Source organism: Prunus mume, linkage group LG7 (genome assembly GCF_029339155.1).
Source record: "Prunus mume cultivar Tortuosa linkage group LG7, ASM2933915v1, whole genome shotgun sequence".
Lineage (NCBI taxonomy): Eukaryota > Viridiplantae > Streptophyta > Magnoliopsida > Rosales > Rosaceae > Prunus > Prunus mume.
The window spans coordinates 5,723,995-5,744,616 of NC_142704.1; the positions used below are offsets into that span (position 1 = coordinate 5,723,995).

General features: G+C 37.4%; 5 protein-coding genes across 5 annotated transcripts; 3 read left to right on the forward strand and 2 right to left on the reverse strand.

The window, feature by feature from the left end:
• Positions 1-742: 742 nt before the first annotated feature.
• On the reverse strand, positions 743-3,308 carry KING1 (SNF1-related protein kinase regulatory subunit gamma 1). The gene is made up of 6 exons (XM_008241239.3): positions 3,056-3,308; positions 2,446-2,618; positions 2,131-2,313; positions 1,770-2,045; positions 1,345-1,508; positions 743-1,256 (listed from the first exon to the last, which is right to left on the reverse strand). The coding sequence occupies exons 1-6, from the start codon at positions 3,240-3,242 to the stop codon at positions 959-961; spliced, it is 1,281 nt and encodes a 426-aa protein (XP_008239461.2). The 5' UTR covers positions 3,243-3,308; the 3' UTR covers positions 743-958.
• Positions 3,309-4,846: 1,538 nt separating this feature from the next.
• On the forward strand, positions 4,847-7,899 carry LOC103338055 (SAP domain-containing protein). Its single transcript, XM_008241238.2, is given in 7 exon segments — positions 4,847-5,060; positions 6,024-6,069; positions 6,195-6,321; positions 6,604-6,674; positions 7,325-7,365; positions 7,367-7,432; positions 7,633-7,899. Coding segments are annotated over 7 exon segments (507 nt in total). The 5' UTR covers positions 4,847-4,940; the 3' UTR covers positions 7,669-7,899.
• A 3,204-nt stretch (positions 7,900-11,103) lies between these two features.
• Positions 11,104-13,046, forward strand: CYP94B1 (cytochrome P450, family 94, subfamily B, polypeptide 1). Its single transcript, XM_008241237.2, has 2 exons — positions 11,104-11,949; positions 12,166-13,046. The coding sequence occupies exons 1-2, from the start codon at positions 11,166-11,168 to the stop codon at positions 12,912-12,914; spliced, it is 1,533 nt and encodes a 510-aa protein (XP_008239459.2). The 5' UTR covers positions 11,104-11,165; the 3' UTR covers positions 12,915-13,046.
• Positions 13,047-14,993: 1,947 nt separating this feature from the next.
• Positions 14,994-17,573, reverse strand: LOC103338053 (SWI/SNF complex component SNF12 homolog). Its single transcript, XM_008241236.3, is given in 3 exon segments — positions 14,994-15,271; positions 15,885-16,053; positions 16,056-17,573. Coding segments are annotated over 3 exon segments (1,623 nt in total). The 5' UTR covers positions 17,440-17,573; the 3' UTR covers positions 14,994-15,201.
• Positions 17,574-18,243: 670 nt separating this feature from the next.
• On the forward strand, positions 18,244-20,049 carry LOC103338052 (large ribosomal subunit protein uL22y). The gene is made up of 7 exons (XM_008241234.3): positions 18,244-18,373; positions 18,514-18,550; positions 18,741-18,781; positions 19,098-19,328; positions 19,419-19,521; positions 19,606-19,673; positions 19,810-20,049. Exons 1-7 carry the CDS (start codon positions 18,371-18,373, stop codon positions 19,876-19,878), a joined length of 552 nt encoding a protein of 183 aa, XP_008239456.1. The 5' UTR covers positions 18,244-18,370; the 3' UTR covers positions 19,879-20,049.
• Positions 20,050-20,622: the final 573 nt, after the last annotated feature.

Below are 20,622 nucleotides of genomic sequence, written 5' to 3' on the forward strand. Positions count from 1 at the left end.
AATTAAAAATAAACACTGGAAAAAAAAATGCATTAAAAAAATGTTTCTAGTAGTCTTCCGGTCCTTACAAATGCTCTATTACCACTGAGCTATGGATCCGTTGGCGTATTCGCCTGTTTCAATCTCTCATTTGTTGCACATGACAGAAAACCCTCTATTGAACTACTTGATATGTCTTGACGTTTGCAAGCACAATGAAGATGGAAACGACACACATGGGACGTAACATGATGCTTCAGAGGGTAGAGTGTCCATCCATTCAAATTCAATCAATTATTTGGTTTAGGTGGATGATGAGAGAGATGGCTCGATAGCAAAAGTCCTACAGGAAACAAAAACAACACCGTTTTCAATTCCCAACTGATTGGAACAGTGAACCCCACCTGCTATGTTTCAAGTGCAACCAACAAACGTGCCATGTCCGAGAGAAGGAACTATCATGGGGATAGCAAACACTGATTATGATACATAGTGGAATGTGATTGAGATATACCCGTTTATCTCCATGGACCTGAAATTGGCGGCTATCAGCGCTTAAAAAGCCTTGGCGTTTAGTTTGTGTTTATGCGTCGATGCAGATTGGAGTTAGATGCAACATTGAGAGAAGTTTCAACTTTTATTTCTAGGCAATACAAGAGAAGTTGGGCTTCTTGCTTGGAAACATAGACAAAAGTCCAAACTTTGCTGATTCGTTTTCATACCAGAAAGTTGCGAACTGCTAGCTAGCGGTGACAATGGCATATCTCAGCACTAGGCACTCGATTATTAGATTGTTACTGCAAAAAAGCTCTCTCTTGGAGGAGAGCTTGTGGATACAACATTTATACAGAAAGCTAAACCCTGTCAAACCGAAGAAAAACTAATTACAAGCAAGGGGCAAAACAAAACAATACAAGATAGGGTTACTCATTTGGTTTTGTGGAAAGGTCAGAAGTGTTGTTCTTGATGACTTCCTCTCTTAAACTCTGCTGTTTTGGGGGAGCGGCAGAACACCATCGAAAAAGTCGCCGAAGTAGCCACGGGGCTCATGAACTAGCCTTGAGATGATGTCCCTGAGTGTAATGACTCCTTCCAGATTCCCATCATCATCCACAACATATACTCTGTGGATCTTCTCGGCGTCCAGCATCAGAATTAGGTCTTTGATTGTGTGATCCTTTTTGCACGTAACCATGGTACTCAACATCGGGTAGACTTCATGATGTGTCTCTAGATACTTTTCTACAGCCGTCAGGAAGTTCTTTGCTGTGATCGATCTGTCATAAAATGTCAAATGAATGATCCCGGCATACATAGCAACTAAACTTCTTTATGAATAATTCTGAACACATTTTCGCTACGAACCTGTAGTCATGGTAAATTTCTGGTGCAGTAAGCAAGAACTGAACATCTCTTAAGCTTATATTACCTACTGCCCTGCTACCACCCTTTTCAATCACAGGTACCCCTCCAACCCTATTCTTCCTCATCAGCTTAAATGCTTGCAGCACCGGTTCATCCTCATATACCTGCACCAGAACATTAAAGCATTTAAAGAAATGACAAGAAGTAAACATGCTAACAGGAAGTCGTCGTGTTTGTAAGAGAGAATTCTAATGGATCATCAAAAACTTTTGGAAACATACTGCGGCTAGAAGAACCAACTGTCTAATACAACAACTTCAACTTCTCGAGGGTTATTCTTCTCTTGTGCACCCAACCTTACTAAATTCTCTGACTATTAAAATTATCTAGGAAGATCAAATGCTGCAAGCGTAAAAAGTATGCACCTTGACAATGTGATCGGCAGTCATCATGGGAAGACCGAGTTCGGATAGTTTCTTGGTTCCCCAGCTCTCAAACCACTGAAGTCCAGCACATTCAGCCAACATGTGAATCACCGCAGATTGTGTGATGACATTATCAATCTTTCCATCACCCAAATCAACCACAGGAACGCTCTTCATCTTGTACTTGGAAAGTAGCAAAAGCATGGTGAGAAAGGAATTGGATGTTTGCAAAGCAAGAAATGGAGCCCAGCGGAAGGACCCGGAGATATCTCGAACCTGTAAGCTCAAACGTTAGTACATATCATGGGAATGAAAGTAAGGCTTATGCTACTGAGGCTGAGGTTTATGCCAATAGTATGACCTGTGTGTTCTTGTAAAACTCGGAAGAGGTCAAAGCCTCAAAGAAACTTCCTGCAGTTGTTGCAGCAAAGTCAGAGCCCAATTCCAATCCTACAATATCAAGACCTTTCAGTCCATTAGCTGCTGCGGCAATCGCGGTTGCACTCGACGGACTGGTCGGCGTCTTCGGAGATGGAGGTTCTGACTGTCAAGATTAACATAAACATCATGTTTCCAACTTGTCAAATATGACTTTGTGGGCACATGAGAAAAGAAAATGCATTTATATTAACATGAGCAAATGTTTCAATGCAGGAGCTTCGAACCAGAAGCTAACCTGATGCAGAATCCACACAACAATCCCGGCAAACTCAACGATACCGATGTATCTGTCGATCCAGCTAGCATCCTCAGGCGCATCGACATCCACCACTGGTGCACTAAGAATTTTGTGTTGGGACAGGATTTTAACAGCTTCAGCTAAACTGGTGTCTGACTTTATCTCAATCACTGAATACAACAAGCGTTTAAAATGTTAATAATCCAATAAACATTAGATACACATATCAATCATAGTTGTTATCAGGCAAACAAAAAGGTTTTTGATTTCCAATCCTCAATACAATAATTCAAATTTTCCAGAACCTTCATCAAATTCCAACAGAAAATGATTTGTCTTACTTTTCTTTATTAATTATTTGTTTTCTTCTTCTAATTACATTCATAATCATCAAATTCTTATTAACTAATCATTTGTTCATCACCATATACACATATAACAAAAAATTTAACATGATCCACTTTCTATAAATGTTATCTGCCAAGAAAACGTTACCCAACAAGCATATGCATAAATCAATCAAACCCAAATGTGAAAATCTATGTATGTATGCATGTATGTATTGTAATTTTGTATATGTATGTATGTATGTATGTAAAGATGGTACCTTGATTAGGAGGAGCAGGAGGGAAGGCAGAGACAGGGACGCTCTCAAAGCAAGCATTGAGCTTTTCAGTTGGACTTAGCTGTGGCTCTTGCACGTCCCACAGATCCTCTACTTGCATCCCAAGCTTTGCCTCTGGGCTCCGAGGGCTCTCACTCTCCCCCATCGTCGTCGTCGCCGGCACACCCATTTTTTTCTCAAAATTACAATTTTCTTTCTCTTTCTCTCTCTCTCTAGAACTCTCTCTCTCTCTGTTACTCAGAATCAGACACACAGACAATATTTAACTACGAAAACTGAAAGCCACGCCAAATACGTCCAAACTAACCAAATATCGTACCCATCACTCTTCTCATCGCGCAAAATAAATCAGGAGCGTCGGATTAAATACTTTTAGTGAGAGGGAATGTTTTGGGACACGTGGAGGGCTGTGATGATGAGAGTGCATAGTTCGTGCTTGACTCGGGCTTCAATAAACGAGGTGCTGGCTTTGGTAATGTATATCCCATTCGTTTGATTGTTTTAGGGAAAGTTCTTATCCGGTTTTCAATGCTGGCCACACTGGTGGGCGACTCTATCTTACGCCGTGGCGCACTTTGCGCACCTGGGTTTGAGGATTAACTGGTGACGTGGACGTTATGCGGGACACGTGGTTGCTGTTTACATGAGTGTAGCTTTTTTGTTGACCGTTGACGGCTACTAGGTGATGAGTGGGCGAGCGTTGACCTACTTGACTCGTACGGATCTATTGGGCCTTCTACGGTTTTTGGGTAAATTTTGGATAGGGCTAAACGCTAGTACGGATCTATTGGGCCGTGACTCATACAGTCAGGCTTTGAGCTGGCCCAACTTGACTCGTTGATGACCCAGGCCTTCGTTCCGGGTTATCACAGCCCTAGCCATTGTGCGGTTCATTTTTTCTATAACACGGGATTGTACCGCACATCAATGGTAAAAACAAATAAAAATTAACTAGCTATTAGTCTAGTGATATTTTTCATTTTAACCCAGCATTATAAGTCGGAATACAATGATAAACCACAACACACTGAATAATAAAATTGTACAAAACAGCCCTCAACATTGTAATTCAATTCTTTTTACTATCACAATTCAATTCTTGTTTTTAAAAAAGGAACATTACAATTTGATCCATTTTCACAATTCTAATTTCTTAAAATATATACATGTGACTGAATTATTGATCATATTTATATATCTATTTTTTGAGTTAAAAATTTAGGCCCTATTTGGTATCCTATTTAAAAAAGTAAATTAAAAAACTATGGTTTTTTTTTAAAACATAAGTTTTCAAATAATAATTTTAAGATCTAAAAATTTATTTGATATTGAACTCTAAACTATTTTTAAGATCTAAAAAAATTGAAATTAAAATCAGAAAATCAAAAACCCTATCTTTCCAAATTGAAATTCATAAATTGAAATGAACAAAAGAAAAGGAGAGAGAGAGAGAGAGAGAGAGAGAGAGAGAGAGAGAGGATAGGGAAAAAAAACTATAAAACTTCATTTTGTTTTGTTTTAAATATTGGGGGTGGTTTTGAGTTTTTAAAAATGAGCCTACTAAACAGGTTTTTGTGGTTTTGGACTTAAAAATTATTTTTAAGTTTATAAAATTGAATCCAAGTAGGATACCAAAATGCCCTTAAAATCCCTTATGAGTTATTTTTCCTCCCAAAATGTACCGCCAAATTACTACAAGGGCGGGCCCCACTCCCGAATGTAGCGAAACTGAGTGAGTACGGTCACGAATCTAAGTCTTAAAGCGCACACACGCGGCCAAGACTCTCACAGACTCACAAACCAGTTTGATTTGACTCCCTCCCTCGCTTTACCTTTGTGAATAGTTACCGAGGCTTCTTCACCCGCCATGGAGGGCTCCTCTTCTCAGCCCTCTGATTCAAATCAGACGGCTTCTGGCGCTTTTAAGTTCCTCCAGAACCTTCCCTCTCGCGGCCTCCTCTCCTCCACCTTCCTCTCATCAAATCCGGTGACCCTCTCGTTTCCTTTCCTTTTTTCTCGCTTTTTTTTTTTGGTTGGGTTGCCGATATATTGTGGGAAAGTGTTGAATTCATCGGTTTGTGATTTTACAGATAGGGTTTGGTGGCAGTTAACATGGTTTTGATGTAAACCGAGACTGAAAATGAGCATTTGGGTTATAGTTTTGTTAGGGTTTTACACTTGTTAGGCATTGAATTCAAAAGTACAGACTTCAATTTTGATTTTCTTTTTTATCGATTTTTAAAGGTTGGTTTGGGTTCAGATGAATTGTATAATTTGTATTTGCATTTTTATGTAGTCGATTGTGAGTAAACTTGGTGTAATTTTATAATTCAGGAACAAAAATAGTGGCTTGTACTTGAATTAGTCATTGGGTTTTAAATTTTACATGAGGAAGTAGATTTAAGTAGACCCTTTTTATTGCATATGTGGAAAAATTGTATTTTGATTTGGGAAATGTGCCAATTCGCCTGTTGTATACATGGTACAACTTTTGATTCAAATTGCAGCAATGCACATTGTATGTAGTTGTGCGAGCATGGATCATGTATCTATCATTATACATGTGACTGCTTCATTTTTTTCTCAATTACATCAAAGTCTGTTTCTTTTCCGTAGAATGGAGAGCATTATAGGTAGGCTGGTTTAGCTACTACCGATAACAATAACTTACCAATGCCGGAAGTATTAAAAATTTGAAAGTTATAGGTGGTTGTTATAATTTTCTGTATCTAGCTTTGCTCTCTAATATGAGAAGTCAGTTCGATCAAGCCTGTGTTTCAAGAAACAAATTCTCTGTGATGCATTTCTTATTGTGTTTCACTCATTTGGATACCGACAAGCCACAAGTGCTTTTAGAAATTAATGAATGATTTGAGCATATATGTGGACAAATGATCTTCTTGTCTGCTTCATTTCTGTTCTTTTGCTTAATTATGAAAAGCTTTTGCAGGGTGGGATGCGCGTGTATGTTTGTGTCCATGACACATCACCCCCAGGTTTACATGTGCTTTTAAGTTTTTGAAAATTCATTTATTTTGCTCCAAAACAATAAATGCGAGACTAGCACTCTATATTCAGTTTATTCCACTTTTGACCTGACAACTTGCTCTTGTTTGTCCAGAGGATCAACATATACAGACAAACCAACAAAACATATTGATTAGATCACTTACGCTTAAGAAACAGAAGGGAGAATCCAGTTCAAAGGATGTGAAGGGTGCAGGTGCAGCTGAAGGTTCTAGGAAGAGGTATGACTACCTTTTCCTTTTGGGATGAATGATGTATGGATTTTCTTGACAATATCCATTTCTGTGTTTGTGTTCCAATGACCAAATTATTGTGAGGGTTTAGTTGTAGGCTTCAGGTCATAGACTGTTGTTACTAGACAATGTCTGTTACCAACTTACCATTCCTTCTTTTATAGTTTTTTTATTACTCATATGTGTATTTATCATTGTATTCAGTCTTAACTGGACCTGGTAAAGAAGATTGTGTGCAGTCTCATTTGCCTTCTATCTTTTATCATTTAGGGTTGCTGAAAGAGTTTTGGATAGCAGAACTTCAGCTAAGAGAGCCGCTAGTCAAAGTAGTTCTCGACAAGGTAAGTTTCTATAATTTTTATATTGCAGTGGCTATTGCACAAACAGCACTTATTTGTAAGTGTATTGGTGTGATGGTCCCTTGAAGTCTATATTTAATGCTTCAACTTTAATGTTTCTATTTGCTGGTGACCAAATAAAAAACTTTAATGTGTCTTGTTCATAATTTTATTATCTTGTAAAGTCCTCACCTTGAAATTTTATCAAGTTTATTGCTTGTGAACGGTGGGAATTTATGGCCAATTGCATGGTTGTATGGTTTCATCGTGGTTTGAGATGATGACTAATCAATCTGATTGTTGTGGAGCAGGGATTTTTATTTTAATGCAATTCTTGTACAGTTTTGACTCCAAAGGTTCTGCCGTCTTATTACTTGTTGTGTGTACAATGTGAAATCATAATACTGATTGAATTTTGGTTGCTTGTGTTGACATCTCTGATTTAGTTATTGCATTCTATAGATGGAGTTGTATCTGTAATTTCTATGTAAAGTGGGTCGAGCTGTTCATTCTTCATTGGAGGACCCTATGATTCTTAAATTGAAGCGCTTTTTTCTTATTATCTGTTGGACATGCTTAATTCTTTTGAATTTCCCACAAAATGAATGATATTTATTAATCTTATTTGAGTTTGTAATTGCTGTAACATGCAGAGGGATCAGGCAGCAGCCAAGCATCTAGTAGGGACTTCCAAGGGGTTAACTGTAGAGAGGCTCCGTGCCCTTCTGAAGGCTAAAGGTCTTTCTCTAAAGGGAAAGAAGGCAAGTATCAAGACAATCTAATCTCAACTCTTAAGTATATACTTAAAGGACCTATTTATATATGAACCAAATTGGGTTGTTTATGGTGTGTGGACCATTGGCAATTCAGATACGATAGCTTTCTTATTATTGTTTTAGTTGTTATTAGCAGAGACAAAACCTTCATCTGACTTTATTCATCCATGAAATAATGCTTGCAGGATGAGTTGATTGCACGACTGAAAAGCTCTAGTTGATCGTAGTTCAGACAGTGGGATATCAATTTCTGTTTTCTGTATGTGTACTCTTCTAGGGGAAGGAAAGTGGTTTGCTTTATTTTTATTATATATATATATATATATATAATTTATATTTGTAACTTAGGAATGATGTAAGCTGGAATTATCGATCATTTAAAATGACAATGACAAGCTTAGAGACTGAGAAATGCATTTTGTATCATCATGTTCTATAAATTTTTTGGTCAAGACATCGCGTTCCATAAATTACATTTGGCTTATTTTATAGCATAACTTCCCAATATAATGAACTGCATACATGTTCTTATTGATTAGAAGTTAAAACAGTAACAGGTGTGAGGAATTCATCTTTTCAGTCAGTGGTGAAAGCTAGAGATGCTTTGCTTCCTTCAGGGGCTGCATGGGAATTGGGGGAGTTTTTAGCAACGAATCTGGCTATGGTGTCAAGCAGCTGCTAATGAAAATGTTGAAACATTTTGCCAAAATCTTGAGAAAGGAGTGTGCTCAGCAGTTTAGAGGGTGTAAATAAAAACACTAAAAAAGAAATAAGGGAGGGCAGAGAGGACAAATTTTGTGAGATACGCAATCTAGCCCTATGGGCCCAGAGCCCATAACCCAAACTAGTTGACAAGATGCAATTGGTCCCAGAACGGAGTAGTTGCAAACAAACTGTATTATCACAATAGGGTTATATATACAAGGGGTCCAGAAAGCTTCTCTTTACGAATATGGACTTAAATATACATAAAACTATAATATAAAAGAATACATAAAACTATGCTTCAAAGTTATAGTACTCCCAACTTGTCGTCACTTACCTCGACGGATTCAATTCAAACTTTCCTCAAACCCAAAAAATAATCCAAACTTTCCTCAAACCCAAAAAATAAAAAGAAACTTGTCATAAAAAAAAGAAAAAAAAAAAGAAAGAGGACGGGGTAGGGGAGAATCGACATTTTGTCATTATTAGGATTATCACATTACTGCGAGCTAAATCGAACTTGAGTGTAGAAGAGTAGATACTCTATGAAAACTAAGTGATTTAATCCACGTTTGCGATGTGTGAAAAAGTTGTGAGTGAGCCGTTAATTTACATAAAACTTATCAAACCACGTGCATCAATGATTGGTGTTCCGCATCTTGGACGGTGCAGCAGCACACGGCAGAGGGCTCTTTATATTTGAACTGGTTCACTATCATTTCTGATCAGAGAATTTGACTTATGGGAAGCTCCAAGTTGTAAACATGGTTTCGATTTTTTAAATTAAGCCTAAGTGGACCCTACTTGAGGCTTGTCCTCATTGGGAATACGGGCGCCGTATTGATGATATTGAAGGAAAATGATTGGATGCTGTCACACTATTACTTGCTGATTGGTCACTTATATTGTAATGAAAAGAAGATAAGAGAAGAGAAGAGGCTGACAAATGTGTCGATATCTTTACCCAAAAAGAGGAACAGCTTCAAAGCTAGTTTCCCACCAAACAAAATGAAGAGCTGGCTCACACATGACCATATGCCCTATTATTATATCCCAAATCGGTTGAAGAAATTAGTTTGTTATTACGTATTATTGGAGATGCTCACTGAATTTTAATTTGTAATGACTATGTATAAAGTTATAATAGATTTTAACTGGACGGTGTGTATTACTCAAATAATTTGAGATAGACAAGTCCCACCTCAAATGGTCGTGATCTCATATTACCTATTAATTATTTGATGGTTGTTGGTTGATTCTTTTTTCTCTTGTGTCAACTTCAAATGAGAACCTTGATTATGAGCCGTTTTAAAAATATCTGAATTTAAAGCTCGTTATTCTTAATTCAAATACAAGTTTGGCTTGGACATGGAAAATCTTTGTTATTCCTAATTCAAATAAGTTTGGCTTGGGCCTTGAAAATCTTTGTTGATGTTGTCTTATTACCTAATGGTATCTGTGATGCTGAGAAAGTAAACCAAATAAGATAAGGCACGTCTGAAATGAACGGTTGCTAATAGTTCTCCAAGTGCTAGTTCCACTTGGGGAAACAAAAACGTGCTTAATAATTTCCACGTGGGTTTTTTTAAATATATTTCGGCAGAGAATAAAGCCACGTTTAATAATAGGTAGCCCAGTTGTTTTTTTTATTTTCTTCTTCTTCTTCTTTTTTTCCATATGAATTGATACTTTATACGACGAAGTCAAAACTCAGAATTTGATGGAGAATTTCGAGTCTGTGTATGAAAGGTGGAGACTCAAAGCTGTGATTACTATATTAATTATTGTGTAGCACGTCCTTTGCTAATTTAATTACTCAAATTAAGGTCAAACTCTGGTGATTACTATATCTCACAGCCAATGCTATGAAGAGCTTCTATATATCATATATGCATGGTCATATCACAATCATAAAAAAAACTTCATAGTTATAATAAACTATTGAATTCCGAACCTCTACATTTGAAGAGCATACCCGAGTCTTGAAAATATTTTTACTAATTTTCGTCATATTCTTCGTATGATCATCTCAACTAATACATGAGACATCTAATGCTATATATTTGCGTGTGTTATAATATAAAATTTATAATATATTAGAGTACGTACACAGGTGTGAAAACAATTGGGTTTTTAAAATGGTCATATTGAAATAGGCTCTTACAATTTGAAAACTTTAGACAATAAACACAAAAAAAACACAACTTCTAAATAAAATTCAAATTTTTTTTGTTGGGTAAAAATAAAATAATTTTTTTTTAATTGGATGAAAGGTAGGATAAAATGTGTCTGTGTAATTTCACTTACTTATATGAGACAATCCAAATTAGTTCAAATAGTAGGTACACACAAATAGATAAATGGTTGTTAGTACATTATAATAACAACCTAATATGACATATGTGCATTATTCCATAATAGCTAGGTAACTAATTATTTACATTATTGTTGTATGATATAGGAAAGTTTACTGGATACATTATTGAATAATGAATTCAAAACAATACCAACTCTAACACTATGTTAAATGTTTTTTTATATAAAAATAATCGAGATGTTATTTTTAAAAAATCTAAAACATCAAGTTTTTTTAACAAAACTTGGTTAGTTGGATCTTAGTAATCGGATTTAAGTAACAAAAAATAAATACGGTATGTTTTATGTATTAAAAAAAGAGATTTAAGGGAAAAACCTAAATTTTTTATTTTTCTAAAAACGACTTATTATTATTGTTGCACATTTTATACAAGTTGAGCAGAGACGGCTTCACCATCTCAAGATGTAGACCCTATAGCTACGGTTGAGTGGAGACCTCACACATTTATGGCTTCACCATCTCAAGATGTAGACCCTATAGCTACGCTTGAGTGGAGACCTCACACATTTATGACAATAAACTATTAGAAGTCTACCCCTACGCATATCTCTATATATAATACCCCACTTCTTGACCCTCATCCTTCATACTCAAAAACTCTCATTTCCAAACCAGAGTTTTCTCATCAAGGCAGCCATGTTTATCACTCTCCTCTTACTTTGGTCTCTACTTTTGTTCCTTCTCTACTTCTTGAAAACCATCCGAAAATCTCATACAAAATTACCCAAATCACCTTTGATCAATTCTCATGGCCCTCCTTCCTATCCCATAATTGGTTGCCTAATCTCATTCTACAAGAACCAGCACAACCTTCTTGATTGGTACACCAGTCTTCTCTCAAACTCGCCGTCACAAACCATAGTCGTGCGCCGAATAGGTGCACGCCGTACAATTGTGACAGCGAATCCATCCAACGTGGAGCACGTTCTCAAAACAAACTTCACAAACTTCCCTAAAGGCAAACCGCTAACTGAATTCCTCGGCGATCTTCTTGGCTGCGGCATATTCAACGTCGACGGCGATTTGTGGTCCACTCAGCGCAAGCTCGCGAGCCACGAGTTCAGCACAAAGTCACTGAGAGAGTTTGTGGTGAAGACTCTTGAAGAAGAAGTGGAGCACCGACTTATCCCACTGCTCGAGGAAGCTGCAGAGAGCAAAAGTGTGTTGGATTTACAGGAGATATTGAGGAGGTTTGCTTTTGACACTGTGTGCAAGGTGTCTCTGGGATCCGACCCATTTTGCTTGGACTTGACCCGACCCGTGCCCCCTCTTGTGGAAGCTTTTGACTGTGCTTCCGGGATAAGTGCCAGGCGTGCCACGGCGCCTTTGTATTTGATGTGGAAGGTGAAGCGTGCTTTGAACATTGGGTCTGAAAAAAAGCTCAAGGAAGCTGTTAAACTCGTTCATGGCTCTGTTCATGGTATGAAATTTCCACAATATTCTGCTTTTTATTTATTTATTAGAACAAAAAAAGATTGTTCATGGTTCTAGATATCAATTTATCTGTATTATCAATATTTTATCAATTTTTAATACGTATTGACAACGTACTTGATACTGTAGATTGTCAATCTATACGTCGCTTTAGGTTTCTTTGGCCATTGATAGTTAATTCTTTGATTTGTTTTTGTTGCAGAAATCATCCAAAACAAAAAGAAGATTCTTGAAAAAGATGAAGGATGTGAAAGCCATGACATGTTGTCACGCTTGTTATTAGCAGGGCATGGCGAGGAAGTGGTAAGAGACATGGTGATAAGCTTCATACTAGCTGGACGAGACACCACATCAGCAGCCATGACGTGGCTCTTTTGGTTGCTCAGCAAGCATCCAAGCATAAACCACCAGATTGTGAATGAAGTTGAAAACGTACTAGGACAAAACACTAGTACTGAAAAATTAGGTTTCGAGGATTTACAAAAAATGAGGTTTTTGAGGGCTTGTTTGTGTGAGTCTATGAGGCTCTACCCACCAGTCCCATGGGACTCAAAGCATGCTGAGGTGGACACTGTTTTGCCAGATGGTACCTGGGTTGGGAAGGGGGATAGAGTCACTTATTTTCCATATGGGATGGGGAGGATGGAGGAGTTGTGGGGCAAAGACTGGTTCGAGTTTAACCCGGACCGGTGGTTTGATATAGAACACGGTTGTGATGATGGTGGGGTTTTGAAATCCATCAATCCATACAAGTTTCCGGTTTTTCAGGCCGGTCCAAGGGTATGTCTTGGCAAGGAAATGGCTTTTATTCAGATGAAGTATGTGATGGCGTCGGTACTGAGGCGGTTTGAGATCAAACCGGTTTATGAGAAAGAACAGCCGATTTTTGTTCCTCTATTGACGGCTCACATGGCTGGTGGGTTGAAGGTCTTGGTTCAAAAAGGAAATTAGAATGGCAATACAAAAATTTCTATGTAAACTCATTTAGTCAATCAATATTTGTGCACATTTGTACTTCTTTTGTTAGCTTTTGTTTTTTTTCATTAACGATGGAATTCAAACTTGAGACGTCTTCTTTTGTTAGTTAAATTTGTTGAAATACAAAATCACGTCTTCCAAAAATGATAATTATAACAAGATAAATTTGGCATAAATGGTTCGTTTTAAGAAGTTACACGAGTTTAACTTGCTTTTTCAATTCAAATAAACTCAAGTCCAAACTTATACAATTAAGCTAAAGCCTCACACACTGTAAATCAATTTGACATACGCAAACTAAAGATCAAAGATTCCAGTAGGTTTAGGTTAAATTCCGGCACGCTGAACAACTTGAATTTCACCTAATCTTGATCGAATTCGATACCAAAAGAGAAAAAAGAAAGAAAGAAAGGAATAAAAAGAAAAGAAAAGAAAAATCAAAACGCGTATGAATAAAGCGGCATACATGTGGAGTGTCACAAGTGTGGCTCCCAAACTAGGCTGCATGTAACTAATAATGTAAGTAGAAGTCTAGCAGACTAGACAGCATACACGTGCATGTGGAGGAGCTCCGTTCAAATATATTTGCAGCTACAATACAACATGCTTTCTTTGTTTCAGAAGTATATACCAATCTGAACTGGACCCTGCAATTCAATTCATAAAAAAGGGGACGTCGTACAACGGTACAAACCCCGATTTAGATGAAGCGAAAATTCTACAGCGGAGTTTTCCAGGATCCATGTTCACCTCATTTTCAGCAAGCAGAACTTTAGATGGCCACAAAAACCCATGTGGAATCCTTAGAGAGCTACGAGTTTACAACATTTTCAATAGATTTCACCTGCCTAGACAATGCAAATGGGTTGGTGCCACGTGTAATTCATCTTCGAGAGTTCTATCAACATTCCTTGTTGATGAATGATTGACCGTCCTCCATTGATATAAACTTCCCAGGCCACGTTTGAGTCCGATTGATTTGACGTCGAGTGCGATGTGTATGTATATGTAAGTGATTTGATGGAAGTTTTAATAGATTTTACATCTATTAATGGCATGTTTATTGTCCGTTATTGGATTATGATGAATTGAATTAATGAGGAGTTGGATTGAGGATAATTATATTCCGAATTCCTATTGAAGTTATTTACTAAACTATATGGATTGAAGAGAGTTAGATTCTGGATTTTTATTTGAGTTGTTTACTAAATCATATGAAATTGAAGTAGAAGTGGTTCTAATTACTAAAATGTCCTCGTTGTTAGGTTAAAGTAGATGACAAATTTGAAATTTTTAAAATTGTATGAGCATATAATGAGTAAAAAAAGATTAATTCCTAATGAGTTAGCCCTACTTACTTTTTAATTTCTTAATGTGAAGTAAATGCATGCATTTTTCATAAGTGAAATTTAATTCCTAATGAGAATTCCAATTTCTGATTAGTAAACACACCATCATAATTGAAAGTTCCAGTCTGTCCACCCCCTTCACCTAAGTTTGAATTCCCTTTCCATAAATTAGATTAGTAATTTAGAATATCGTATTATTAAAAAGAACAAATAGAACAATTGCACACGTGAAAGTTAGGGCACTTATTTTGGGGTCAATAATTAGAAGCAGATTCCATTCTTGTACCATAAAGCAAATCCCACTCAACCTTCTGAAATGTACATGACATCTGACCGATGGGGCTGGTACCGTATGTGTGCATTATTTGGCATGTAAAGTCAAGCCAGTGCTGGGACACACAACGTCAAAATTATGGGCAATGGGCATCCAAGAGCATGAGTTGGGGGATGAAGCTTTTGCATAAAGTTTTTTTTTTCTATAATGGAATGGAAGACTACATATAGAATAACAAAAAACACCACCCTCAACCCATGTGTTTCAAGTCTTTCAGCCATATCACAAGAAAAAGGTCTACAAGACCAGACACTCAGCATCACCAAGCAAAATTCAGGCAAAGAAACAATATTATGTTTTCCATTAATAAAAAAGAAAAATATATATATGTATATATATATATTTTTTCTTTCCACAGGTGGTCGTATATCATCATAAATCTAATACAATTAAGAAGAATTTCTACTAGAAAGCTACTCAACGTACGCTTTCTGTCTACAGTATTTCAATACTCTCCTAATAAAAAGGGAAAAGATTGAATTGAAGAAACGAAATAAACATGAGAGGAAACAACAAGACCTAGATATTTTGGAAAACACACTACTGCCATTTATTGAAAATTAGGCAATTCCTTATTTCAAGTGCTTCCGGGAGCATCACTTCCCGCCGACTTACGGTTCAAGTAACGAATAACAGCATCCTCAACCCTGAAAAAAGAAACACCAAAATGGAAATTAATTCTGAGAAAATGATGGCAAACTTCCTAATTTATACATATAATGCCTTGACTCTATTCAGTTTCCATGACAAAGGTTGAAGTCCTACCATATCTGATTTGCTATATGTAGGGAAACTAACATCATATACTGCTAGAATTGGTAAATCTTATACTGTAGGGGCAAGTGACCAACAAAAAATTAATTCTGCAATATTTTCAAGACATTTTAGGCAGCTTAGTTTATATATCAGACCAAGAAACTGTGAATTACAATTCTTTTTTTTCAATTGATGCGGAGAATTTCTATTTCAAAATAGAAGATACAGTATTAGATGTTGACGTTACGCTCACTGAGTAGGGATTGTATTACTAATACAAACGCTAGGTAAACCTAGGGATTTTATATAAATAAAGGTTACCATGGAAATCCAAGAACTGAAAGGCAACTGGCCCATTTAGTTTTCTTCTCTAATCAAACTGTATTTAGTTGGCAAGCTCTAAATAGTGACATGAAGTTATTTGAGCAGTATAATCCTACTAAGCAAGCATACAAAAGAACACACATAAAAAGTGTAAGCATAAAATGCAGAGCAGAAGCTTACCAGGGTTGATTGTAGAAATCAGAGCGCCGCTCCTTTTCCGCATTACGACTAGCATCTCCAGCAACAAGCTTCAGATCCTTGCTCTGAGAAGCAATCAAAGTATTAATGAACTCTGCTGGAGATTGACTGAACCCAAGAAAGAAAGACCGCCGCCGACGATGTTCATGGATTTTTTGATAGATGCACAAATCAATTCATCACAAGCGTCAATCTCTTTGTTCCTCTCGGTGCTTGCCAAGAATGCAGACATCTCCTTCTCTAATGGCATAGGTACATCAACCAGTATATCATGGCAAGTAGTTCCAGCTGGACAATTTCCTGAAAGTTTTATCTTATGCTCTATATTTATAGGCTGTGGTGGAGTTAAATGCTGAGATATCTTTTGTGAAACCATAGAAAACTTCATCTTCTCTTCCCCAAAAACCTTCTGAAGAGGTGGATCACACACAAATAAAGTGGGGTCATTTGGGTTCTGCAATTTCCTGGCCTTCACATAGTGCCAAATAGCAGCTATAACTCGGGGCCGTGTCTCTACCTCAATTCCCAGAACTTCGTTCAGAGCCGGGGAAAGTTTAAATTTCTCAGGTGCATAATTCATCTCCAGTCTTATTATTGCATTAAACTCCTTGTCCCCTTTTCTTTTGACTTCAAAACCATCATGAAGAGCGGGTGAACGAGCACTTTCCCATAAAATCACATGGTTATCTGGATAGAGGCTTTTGTCCAAGTATATGGTAATCTTCTTGAACAGAGATGAAAATTTTGCCCTTGATTTCTGTGTCATTCCAGCCACCACAGGATCATTCCCTTCTTCCAATAACCTCCCAATTATCTTCAGTGACCAAGAAGGGGGTTCTGCATTCGTCTTCTCAGGAGTTGTTTGCGTCTGATTTGCAAAGGTGTTGAAGACATAAATTCGAACTGTTCTCTGAACACGGGGAGGACATTTAAGGGACTCCTGGATGTCGATCTTCTTCCTTGCCAAAGCAGCATCAACACGCGCCTCAAATTCAAGCAATTGAGTATAGAGACCAGACTCTGGCAGAAGTGCAGCCACTTTGTCTGGTATTTGTTTATCAGGTAGTTTCCGCTTCTTTCTACGAGCAGCTGGGGTGAGCTCCATGGTTTTAAATGGTGAAGCCGTGTTGGCATTAGATGAACCTGGAGGCCGAGAAGGTGGCTTCTGGTTAGCCCGCTTGGCAGAGCCCGTGCTAGGCGTTGCTATGGAGGGTGAAGCAGCACCAGCATTACTAGTATTGGCACTATGCAACTGGGCAAGGGACTGAGCTTGAGCTTGCAACTGAACAAATTGGGCATGAGCAGCTTGAGTTTGGGCCTGTGCATGAGCATTCACGTACTGTGCCTGTGCAAGTGCCTGAGCTTGGGGCTCCGACAACTGAAAGTGACCCGGAAAATGAGACCCACCTTGAGTCTGAGGCTGTGATTGAGATAGAAGATGAGGCTGGTGGTTCATGGCCATAGGTTGTGGCACTGCCCCAGAATTGCCAAAATGGGGAGGCACCCCCACATTCTTGGCCTGATTATTATTATTCATCGACTTGGTTATCTAAAAACACAATCTTTAACACCAAACTATTCCATCAAAAACCTCTGAAACCCCCAAACTTCCATATGCCAACAAAAAAATTCAAACTTGGGTCTGGCCTCTACCAAGCTTTCTCCTCCAGCTAATAAAAATGCAAGATATTTACACCTGTAAAGAGCTCCAATTGAGTAGGCACAAACTTCCCAGCAAGAATTTGCAGAAGCCCTGCTTTATTTTTCTGTGGAAGAATATAAACCCTAATTTTAGAAGCCCAGAATTCAAAAATCAAAAGCAGCGCACTTTGAACCCAATTTGAGCATTTAAAACTAACAGACGAGCTAGTGTGTTCAAAGCTTATACAGGCTGTGCTAATTCAAATTAATCTTGTTTACCAGAATTCAGACGCTAATTAATTTATATAAAAAAGAAAAAAAAAGAAAAAGAAAGAAAAGGAGAAGTAGGAAGTAAAACACATACGACGAGAATTAGATAAGCAAATAATTAACCAAACGACATGTCCTTACTTATTACTAAAGCTTTTGTTGCTTCTCCTCCTCGCTGCTTTCAGATCGGCACCGGAGCTAAAACCAGTTCTCTCTTTCTCTCTCTTTCCTCTGTGGCTTTCTGCAATTGCTGAAGTTACAAAAGTGCCCTTTTTTAAACGACGGCCTGTAAAATTGTTAACGCGTGGCGGGAATCTAGTGATTGGCTATATATTTGTTAGATTAGCACGTGGGTAAATTCCAATATTAGAGGAAAGCCCAATTTAAAAGGCCCATTTATTACAATGTTAATGTGGGCTCTGGCCCGAATAAAAAGGTTCAAGCCCACTAGCAGCTGGTAAAAAACCCTACTCTCTCTCTCTCTCTCTAAAACCCTTGGCTTCGTTTATCTTTGCGAGCTGGGAAGGAAAATCTTAGCAGAGCCTGTGGGAGCAGCCATGGTGAGTTGTTTGGATTTGATTCTTGTGTTCCTGTTTCTGAAAGCAATGCAGTTGGAACCAAGTTTTGCAATTGGAACCAAGTTGTTTGGTTTTTGAGTTCTTATGAGTTGTTGGATTGAATTGATTGTTTTTTTTTTCAGGTGAAGTATTCGAGAGAGCCAGACAACCATACCAAGTGTAAGTACCTGCTATTATTTTTAAAATTTTAAAACTACTGGTTTCTTCTCATTTAGTGTTGATTAAGTTTTTGTTTGGTAGCTGAGCAGAGATTAGTTTAAGATTCAAAGTTTGCATTTTTTTAAAAATATAATTGTTTAGGGTTTCTTCAAAATCTAATAATTGTATTGTTCTGCAATTGTTAAATCAGCCTGCAAAGCAAGGGGCAATGATCTCCGAGTGCATTTTAAGGTACGGAGACGAAATTTGATGTAGATATGGGGTTGACAGGAATATGATTGATGAAATTTTCTGTGCCAGTTATTCTAATGAATACAATGTGGGTTGTCATATATGTTCGCAGTTGTCAGGCTATCGGGTTTTTTTTTTTGCTCTCATTTTTGCTTTATATCATCAAATTTGTGATAGCTACTGAAATTTTTGAAGTGCTTTAAAAAGTTAGAAATGTTTCTATGTGGTTTTTAGGTTTTATATATTGCTAAGTTCCGATTTCACCTGCTAAGTTCCTGCAATATATTGCTACAATTATCATTTCTTTTCTCTGCAGAACACAAGAGAGACTGCCCATGCTATTCGCAAGCTGCCTTTGGTCAAGGCTAAAAGGTATTTGGAGGATGTTTTGGTCCACAAGCAAGCCATTCCATTCCGTCGCTTTTGTCGTGGAGTAGGGCGAACTGCTCAGGCTAAGAATCGCCATTCAAATGGACAGGGGCGGTGGCCTGTTAAATCTGCAAAGTTTATTCTCGACTTACTTAAGAATGCTGAGAGTAATGCAGAGGTATGTTGTACTTTATTTATTTTTTTGGTCACTACTGTTTAACATATGTATGCTTACAGCATGTATGTTTTCTGCTGACATATTCTCTAGGTGAAAGGTTTGGATGTGGATTCGCTTTACGTATCTCATATCCAGGTAAACCAAGCCCAGAAGCAAAGACGCCGCACATACCGTGCTCACGGGAGAATTAATCGTGAGTGTTTCTAACCTTCCGAGTACATACAGTTTCTTAAGTGTTTCAACTTTCATAATAGTAAAATTTAAATTCCTTTGGCAGCTTACATGTCATCTCCATGCCATATTGAGTTGATTTTGTCAGAAAAGGAGGAGCCTGTCAAGAAAGAGGTAATTGAATATTTGTTTGTTACCTATTTTAACTAGGAAAAGGTTCTGGGTCGTTTATTCATCGGATTTTGCGAGTATAGTTGTATTACTTAAGATTCCCTCATTGACGTTATTACATTGTTTGTTGGTTGTGCAGCCTGAGACTCAGCTGGCGAGTAGGAAAGCAGAGAAGGGTCGAACTCTACGCAGTGGTGCTGCTTCTTAAACAATGATGACCTACTTTAAGATGTTATGAGTTGGGGTTTCTTTTCCTTTGTTGTCATCAGTAGCAAGAGAGCCTTGTGGTTCTGTTAAACCTCATGTCGGAAATGTTATGGTACTTGTATTGTTTCTTGGATCTTCTATGAAAATGTGAAACTTGTTTAGACTCCTTCAAGCTCTGTTTGCCCTGAGTACATTGTTCCGACGACAAAACTGCGAACTGAAGACAATAGATACTTTTATAGTGATACCTTTATGGTCGGTTTAATAACCATTTCAATTTTAGTTTTTAGTTTTTATTTTGTTGTGCTAGAGTATAGAGGAAAAAATGGGAGAATAAAAGTGAGAATGAGAATGGAGATAGGATTGAGATGGAAGATGAGAAATTATTTAAGAAAAATCGTGGGAAGAGAGTAATTGTTGGAGAAGTGTGCCTTCTTGTATTTGTTGATTGTTCAAGCAAAGCTGACGTGTTGCATGAATAAAGGCTGCATCTTTATGAAGGTGGTCAAGTGTATAACAATGTTAGTGAGTTAATAATCGTTTACTCATTACTTAAACGCACTAACATTATAAGTTGTAGAAAATAAACTTTGTACTTTAAATCACAAACACAAAACCCATCATGATTCCATAAAAGCTCTTAAATTCTTTGTTTAATTATGATAGTAATAATAATACAACTCTCTTCACAAAATATCCTTGTAAAAATATAAGTAATTACTCTATCAAATTTATTTAACTCCCA